We start from the raw sequence: 7,400 nt of genomic DNA, 5'->3' as shown, positions 1-7,400 counted from the left end.
CCGTCGGAATGTCCGTCAGAATACCGATGTTTTCTTGTAGTGACATATATATATATACATATGTAACTGATTAATATTTGCATTCATTTTTATTATGTTTAGTATATCTTAGAATACAAATAAACAAATAGTCATTCTATTTAATCATACGAAAATAAAATAAGTCGTCATTAAACATCAAAATCATATAAAAATTTAGGCATGGGCATTCGGGGTCTCAATCGGGTTTCGGTCTTATCCATTCGGGTTTTGGTTTTTCGGATTTATCAAAATCAGCCTCATTCGGGTATATAAAAGTTCGGTTCGGGACCAGTTCGGGTTATATCGGGTTCGGGTTGGGATTAGTAAATCTTCAAAGAACCGGTATCTTTCGGGTTCGGGTCTCAATCGGTTCTTCGGTTTAAAAATACCTGATTTGTTCCTATTTTGTAACTAAAACATAAATGAAATCGATTCTTTGGATTTAAAATACATGATTTGTACATATTTTAATAGCCAAATCATAAGTAAAATTGATTCAAAAATTAAAAAAAACATCAAACGTGATCATTCAAAATCAAGCGAAAGATAAACATTGTTAGTGATAGAAAGAAAACCAGATAAATGAAATCATAAAACAAAAACTAAGTTCTCATGAAATGAGAAACATTATTCAATGAAAACAAAACCAAAATCTAAAAACTTTAGGCTTCAACCGCCACATTCTACCCTCAACCTTCATGTAATAGATAATTATTTTAGAAGTTCAATAATATCTTAAAATATTTTAGATACATATTAAGAATTAAGATCATATTTGGTAGAAGTTCTTTTTGTGATTTTAAATATTTCGGGTTCTATCGGATATCCATTTAGGTCCAGGTTGGGTTCAGATAATACCCATAACCCAAAATACCAAAAAACAAGATCCATTCGGTATTTATGTCGGGTTCAGATTCATTTTTTATCGGATCGGGTTCGGTTTATCTGCCTAGCCCTATAAAAATTTCAAAATAACAAAAATCCAATACTCAAATATTAAATAGTTTAACTAAAATAAAAATCATAACAACAAGTAATAACCAATTGGAAATTTCTAGCGTTTCCAGAACAGAAACGCGAGTATCCAAAATAGAAACGCAAGTTTCCACTAAGTTTCCAAACTAAGACTTTTAAGAAACGAGTTTCCAATGCGTTTCCGCGAGTTTCCGAGAGATTCCGATTCCGAAACGTTTTCGAATTGACGGACCTTCAACCGAGTTTCCATGCAACATAGGTTTAAAAGGGTATAATATTTAATTAAATTTTATTCATAAGAGCATGCATGATGACTGATACCTTACGGTACGGCTTGCAGTGCTGAAATAATTCCGTCGGAAATGCCTCAGAGAGCCGCTCTGAGTATTGTAAGTACTATTGTTCTGTAATGGTCGTAGCTCTAACGTATTAATCATAGGATAACTTATTCCTGTCTTAACTAAACAGACCTGCAGAGTCTTAGATATGGGTTTGTGGATGATCTCCTCGAACATTCCACCTGTCCCCCATAGACTCAAATCAATCGTTTCTAAAATATTTGGACCAAGGTAGAGGTCGAAACTCGGGTATTCGTTAAGACCATCGTAATTACCGTACACGAATAAAGCTCTGATAAGATATTTTGTGCCTTGCGTGACGTCCAAGGTATAGCAGTTTCTGATTCCATCTGGGAAGTACCTGAGATTCCAAACCGGTTTAGGGAAGACCGACTCGATCTCCTTTTGGACTTTTCCGGTTTTGCCAGTTTCCACGAAACCGTTGTCCGTTGAGAATGTTAGTCCGGTTTGAACGTCGCTGTAAGGAGGCTCGTTAGGTGGTGAGCCACAATCCAAGCTGATGAATCCTAGTAACACATTACACATATAAGCAAGATGTTTCGGATTGTATATGAGAACAATCTTTCGACATAAGTGTAGTACAGAAATACTAGAAACGTGTATGTAATACCTTTTTGGTCCTGAGGTTCAACGATATGTAAAAGGGAAGAAAAAGTGATGCATATCAACGCACATAACCGAAGTGCCTGAGGATGTTTCTCCATTATTCTTTAATGGTACATTTACAAAAAAAAAACACATAAAACTTTTGAGATGTCTCGTTATAATGGAAATTGTTGAAAGCAATAAGCACCGATGTGAACCCTTTATCAAAAATGAAGAAGCACCGATGTGGTTTTTGCTGGTCAGTTTATGAAATAAATAAATAAAAAGAGTCAGCTGTCTGCAACCAAAATAAAACTACACTAAGAAGTCAAATTTGATTCATGTTCTATAAAAGATTTAAAACTCAACGATCCAAGTGTTAATAATGTGCTACCATGGCTAAAATATGAAAAGTGATGATGATAACCAAAAAAATAAATATGAAAAGTGATTTTAGATCATTTTAAAAAGACGCAAAGAGTACGTGTAGCAACTGGCTTCGCTGGTCCAGAAATGACGTGCATGCAACAACACATAAAACCTTGTTATGATCCAAATGGTCGTTGACTTTGACCTTTGAGTTTAGTTTCATTCGGTGATTATTTGATCTGTCTTTTGTTTATGTTTCCTTATAATTAATTAGGTTATCATCGAACTAGAGTTCAATAATTGAAACAAAATGTCAACACTCATCACTTTTTTTTTGATCAAACACTCATCATTAATTTATTTGTTTTGGGTACGAACATCGCTTTTACGCGGATGCTTCACTAATACAAAACTTCAAATGAACAATGGATTACTTGTACTAATCTAAGAGGATCAGCATTAGGTTCACAAAGTATTTTTTTATTATTATTTCTTTTCTATTTGATTTTTGTTTTTTTTAAAAAAAAAAAATTTATTAATCGGATCAATCGCGGGCCGCCACGTGTCGTGGAGTCCGCGCTACAGTGATGATCCGGGTTCAGTGCAGTGAACTCCCAAGAGGCAGGTTCTTTGCTTTTGTTTATTTTAATATTTTTTTTTTCGAAAAACTGTATGAACTCCCCATGGAGTTCACTGATGCAGATGCTCTAACTCCTTTTGTCTTTTTCAGAATGGCCTAACGGCTGATGACCCTAAAAGTCAATAGGATTTGAAACTATGGGCCTATAACCAATATTTTAAAAGGGAAATTTGCCAAAACTAACTCACAACTTGATTTTAATCCCAAACAGATACTCAAACTTGAATCAAATGCAAAACTAACCTAAAAACCTTGTGAAATTACAGTCCAGCCCTTTGTGACCAAACAAAAAAATAGAAGCCATTTTTTACGAATATAGCCCCAGTAAGTCGTCTGAGATGTTGGAAGTAAGTCGTCGACGACTTACTTGTAAGTCGTCTGGTACCAATTTATCTTAAAAATAATTTATAATTTTGTAAAAAATATTTTGATGAGTGAAAAATAAAAATCATGTAATTATAAACAGTTTCAAGTGATATACATTAATATATGATAAAATTGATTTGTTTTCAAGATAAATGAGTGGAAGTAAGTGATATAAATTAAGATATGATAAAATTGATTTGTTTTCAAGATAAATGAGTGGAAGTAAGTGATATAAATTAAGATATGATAAAATTGATTTGTTTTCAAGATAAATGAGTGGAAGTAGTGAATCATGATATTCTTTGGTTTAGGGGTTTAGCAAACATATGTTGTAGTATTGTATGTATTCTTAAGGTTAGATTTTGGAAAGCTGAAATGTTTTTTTCAAAAATTAATTTTCACCTATATGTGTTTATTTATGTGTATAGTAAACACTTTTCAAGTTTGATTTGATTTTATGAAGTGTTTAATTAGATAATTAAGTTTAGGAGTTATGTTTAGGGTGTGGATGACTTATATTTCAGTCGTCTGGTGAATAATTTTACCCAGACGACTTATATTTCAGTCGTCCACATCGTACCGAACCTTTAATTTTACCAATGTACGTTTTAACCTAACCAGATCATTTACCGAACATATAAAAACTATTTTTTGACTTTTTCACAACTTTACGAAACCCTAGCACCGTTTCTCTCCAAGGGCGATTTCGAAGGCGATAAAACGAAAACCCTACCGTGATCGTGTTCCCCTGTTCTCTTCGCCGGTAATCTCTCCGATTACGACGAATCTCGTTTCTCATTCATGCCGTAGAGTATTTTCGTAGTTTAAACTGACCATCCGCTTCCTTTTTTCAAATCTGAAATCTCGTTTGCCAAACTCCGCCGCCGGTATGTTATTTCTCATGTCTTAAGGCGTTTAGCCGCCGGAAAACCCTAAAAATTGTAGTCTTGATTCTTCTTTTCCCTACGATTTGCAGATCTGTAACCGCTTGGGACCACATCTTCTCCGACCATATCTTCTCCGACCATATCTTCTTCGAAAATATCTTCTCCAATTGTAAGTCATTCGTCTTTTGTTTAAAAGATGGTTTTTCTATTTATTCAGATATGCATGCTCAACAAGATTTTGAGATCTGTAGGAGGTCGGTTGTGACGATTGTTGTAGTCTTTTACTGAAAGACTACTCGGACGACTTCCAGGAATGGAACCAAGTAGTCTTCTCACTTCCTGGAAGTCGTCCGAGTAGTCTTCTCACTTCCTGGAAGTCGTCTGCAAGTCTTCTATAGTATTTAGAATAGTGCGCTACCTATGTGTTTGTGATGGTTGTTTGTGATTGTTTGCAGGCCTTAAAATGGATTTACCATAATTCCCGCCGAGGATGTTTACAATAGGAGAAGAGCTCGCTGCAATCAGGAGCATTTCGTATCATTCTGATGACACGAAATTGTTTAAAGCTCTATGTGATTGTCTCACAGCTGACGAATATGAGGATCTGAAGGCGTCGAAGTTGGGAGTGTTCATCAAGTTCAAGGAGCTTGGCTTTGGTTGGACTTCAAGGATGGTACATTTTATTCTCTGTTTCCAGCTGGACATCAAGAAGAAGTTTGAGCTCTAGAGTCTTGTCGTTTCACAACCTGTGAGGTTTTCACTGATAGAGTTTGAACACCTCACTGGTCTGAACTGCGATTACACCAAGGACCTGGAAAATCCAAGGTGTGAGGTTACGAAGGAGATGGCTGCTTTCTGGGAGAATATGTGTGTTAATCTCGATACTGGGCCAAGTATTGAACATATAGCATAAGCATTTTACAGATGCGATGATTGGTCTCGGGATGATCGCAAGCGGCTGGGATACTTTGCCATCTACGCAGGATACATTGAAGGGAAAAAGTTCTCAACCGCTACACGGGCTAGTCTTGCAAGGCAAGTGATGGATTTAGAAAAAATTGAGAATTATCCATGGGGGAGAGTGGCGTTTAAGGTGCTAATGGATTCTCTGAAGGCAAAAGACTTGACGCAAATAGGTTACACTGTTGATGGATTTATACAAGTTATCCAGGTGTGGGCGTACTATGCTATGCCAGAATTGGGTGCTAATTATGGGTCTCATGTACCAGACAGACCGTCTCCACTGTTGATGGTTTACAAGGGTGGCCAAGGGCGACGCAGATGTTTTAAGTCGGCTATCAATAGACAGGTACTTAACTTCACTCCCTAAGACTTCTCAGACGACTTAACTTTAAGTCGTCTGGAAAGTCTTCCAACAAAAAGACTTCTCAGACGACTTAACTTAAGTCGTCTGGAAAGTCTTCCAACAAAAATACCACTCAGACGACTTAAAGTTAAGTCATCTGAGAAGTCTTTTTGTCGAAAGACTTTCCAGACGACTTAAATTTAAGTCGTCTGAGAAGTCTTCCAACAAAAATACAACTCAGACGACTTAACTAATTTTATATCTTTTATTTACTGCAGATTAACGTGAACAACTTTGTTCAGAAGGACTTTGATGAAATGTTTCCACAATGGGACGGATAAGTAGAGGACCCTGCCGTGGATAACATAATTAAAGTCATGTTTAATGATCCTGGATTGAAGTGGACCATGGACTGCTGGAAAGTCACCGGTACTCACAAGGTTGTGAAGATGGAAGTAAGTCCAGCGAAGAATGAAGTGAGTTCAGTGAAGACGGAAGCGACTACAGTGAAGTCAGAGAGTGTTGTGAAGGAAGAAAGTAGCAGACCTCGGAAGAAAGCTCGTAAAGGGGTCTTCCATAATTAAAGTCATGTTTAATGATCCTGGATTGAAGTGGACCATGGACTGCTGGAAAGTCACCGGTACTCACAAGGTTGTGAAGATGGAAGTAAGTCCAGCGAAGAATGAAGTGAGTTCAGTGAAGACGGAAGCGACTACAGTGAAGTCAGAGAGTGTTGTGAAGGAAGAAAGTAGCAGACCTCGGAAGAAAGCTCGTAAAGGGGTCTTCTGTTTCTGCTGAGGCACCTGCAGCGGGTAGTGATGGCTTTGGGATGACGAAAGAGCAGATTGAAAGGGACTTCAAGGACATATCTGATGCCATTAGTGATGGCTTTGGGACGTGACTTAGGGAGATCAAGTTGTTGGGGGATAGGATGGGAGATGTGGAGAAGATGATCACCAAAAAAGGGAGTTCATCTGATGATCTTCAACTTACAACCACTTCAAATCCACCAAAACCTGTGCACGAACCCGGGGTTAGTACCAAAACTTCTCCCAAAATTGCAGAGAAGAGAGTCACTAGGCAAAGTGTTAGGAAGAGTCAGAACTAATGTGCTTTGTTTCTTGTGTGCTTTGATGAACCATTGTATGCTTTGATTCTGAACATGTGTGCTTGGATCTTCGCAATATAGATTTTGTTTCATGTGTGAATTTGATCTTTGGTTAATAGTTTATAAACACATTGTGAATTCAAAATTGCAGAGTGAAAGTGTGAATGGGGCGAAAGCAGGACAGAATGAAGCCAAAGAACATAGTGTTACTACAGAACCGAGTTCCTCGACAGAGCTCTGTCTTGTGAAACCTGCAGACGACTTACCGAGTGATGAACCTAGCGTTCTTATATTGGACAAACAAGTATCCACTGCTTCAGATTTACTCTTGGAGGAAGCTAGAAGGCAGACAAAGAAGGAGACTGCTATGGTGAATCTCCGTGAAAAAAGTGAGCGAGAAAGGAAACTTGCTCCCACACAGCAAACTCCTTTTAAGGGAAACATCACTGCCAAACAGATCATTCCAAACAAAAAGGTTGGCCGAGGCTATGATCCTTTTGCACCCTATGACAAGAAGAAGTCGAAGGAGCTCACTGAATGGCTGGAACAAGATCCGTAAGTTGCTGGAATGTCCTATAAAAACAGCTCTTGAAAAAAATGATTGATTATTTACATTTTGTGTTTGCAGCTCTTATAAACTGCCTCTGAAAAAAAACCACGTAGATGTCCAAGTCGGATTTATCATGTCCTCCGAACCACCTTAGAATGGCTGACCGACCATGTAAATCTTCTGCTATTTTCTTACTCTTATACGTAAGTCGTCTGGTAATTCTTCTGACTTGTA

At 37.4% G+C, this 7,400-nt stretch overlaps 2 protein-coding genes across 2 annotated transcripts; one reads left to right on the top strand and one right to left on the bottom strand.

Annotated features, from left to right (window-relative positions):
* Nucleotides 1–1,289: 1,289 nt before the first annotated feature.
* LOC106345021 (receptor-like protein kinase At3g21340) lies at nt 1,290–2,059 on the bottom strand. The gene is made up of 3 exons (XM_013784296.1): nt 1,966–2,059; nt 1,532–1,861; nt 1,290–1,456 (listed from the first exon to the last, which is right to left on the bottom strand). The coding sequence occupies exons 1-3, from the start codon at nt 2,057–2,059 to the stop codon at nt 1,290–1,292; spliced, it is 591 nt and encodes a 196-aa protein (XP_013639750.1).
* Nucleotides 2,060–4,692: 2,633 nt separating this feature from the next.
* Nucleotides 4,693–7,175, top strand: LOC106345020. The gene is made up of 6 exons (XM_013784295.1): nt 4,693–4,858; nt 4,970–5,069; nt 5,127–5,511; nt 5,910–6,077; nt 6,121–6,288; nt 6,768–7,175. Exons 1-6 carry the CDS (start codon nt 4,693–4,695, stop codon nt 7,173–7,175), a joined length of 1,395 nt encoding a protein of 464 aa, XP_013639749.1.
* Nucleotides 7,176–7,400: the final 225 nt, after the last annotated feature.

Source organism: Brassica oleracea, chromosome C5 (genome assembly GCF_000695525.1).
Source record: "Brassica oleracea var. oleracea cultivar TO1000 chromosome C5, BOL, whole genome shotgun sequence".
NCBI classification, from domain to species: domain Eukaryota; kingdom Viridiplantae; phylum Streptophyta; class Magnoliopsida; order Brassicales; family Brassicaceae; genus Brassica; species Brassica oleracea.
The sequence above is the reverse complement of the archived record's forward strand: the minus strand, read 5'-3'. Positions and strand labels throughout refer to the sequence as shown.

What these genes read in the sequence shown, in the direction of transcription:
- LOC106345021 (XM_013784296.1), bottom strand. Translation starts at nt 2,059, where the DNA reads ATGGAGAAACATCCTCAGGCACTTCGGTTATGTGCGTTGATATGCATC. An exon ending in TGAACCTCAGGACCAAAAAG is followed by an intron (nt 1,862 to 1,965) that starts GTATTACATACA and finishes ATGTGTTACTAG; the next exon opens with GATTCATCAGCTTGGATTGT. An exon ending in TTTAGAAACGATTGATTTGA is followed by an intron (nt 1,457 to 1,531) that starts GTCTATGGGGGA and finishes AGGTCTGTTTAG; the next exon opens with TTAAGACAGGAATAAGTTAT.
- LOC106345020 (XM_013784295.1), top strand. Translation starts at nt 4,693, where the DNA reads ATGTTTACAATAGGAGAAGAGCTCGCTGCAATCAGGAGCATTTCGTAT. An exon ending in GTTCAAGGAGCTTGGCTTTG is followed by an intron (nt 4,859 to 4,969) that starts GTTGGACTTCAA and finishes TTTCACTGATAG; the next exon opens with AGTTTGAACACCTCACTGGT. An exon ending in GCTGCTTTCTGGGAGAATAT is followed by an intron (nt 5,070 to 5,126) that starts GTGTGTTAATCT and finishes AGCATTTTACAG; the next exon opens with ATGCGATGATTGGTCTCGGG.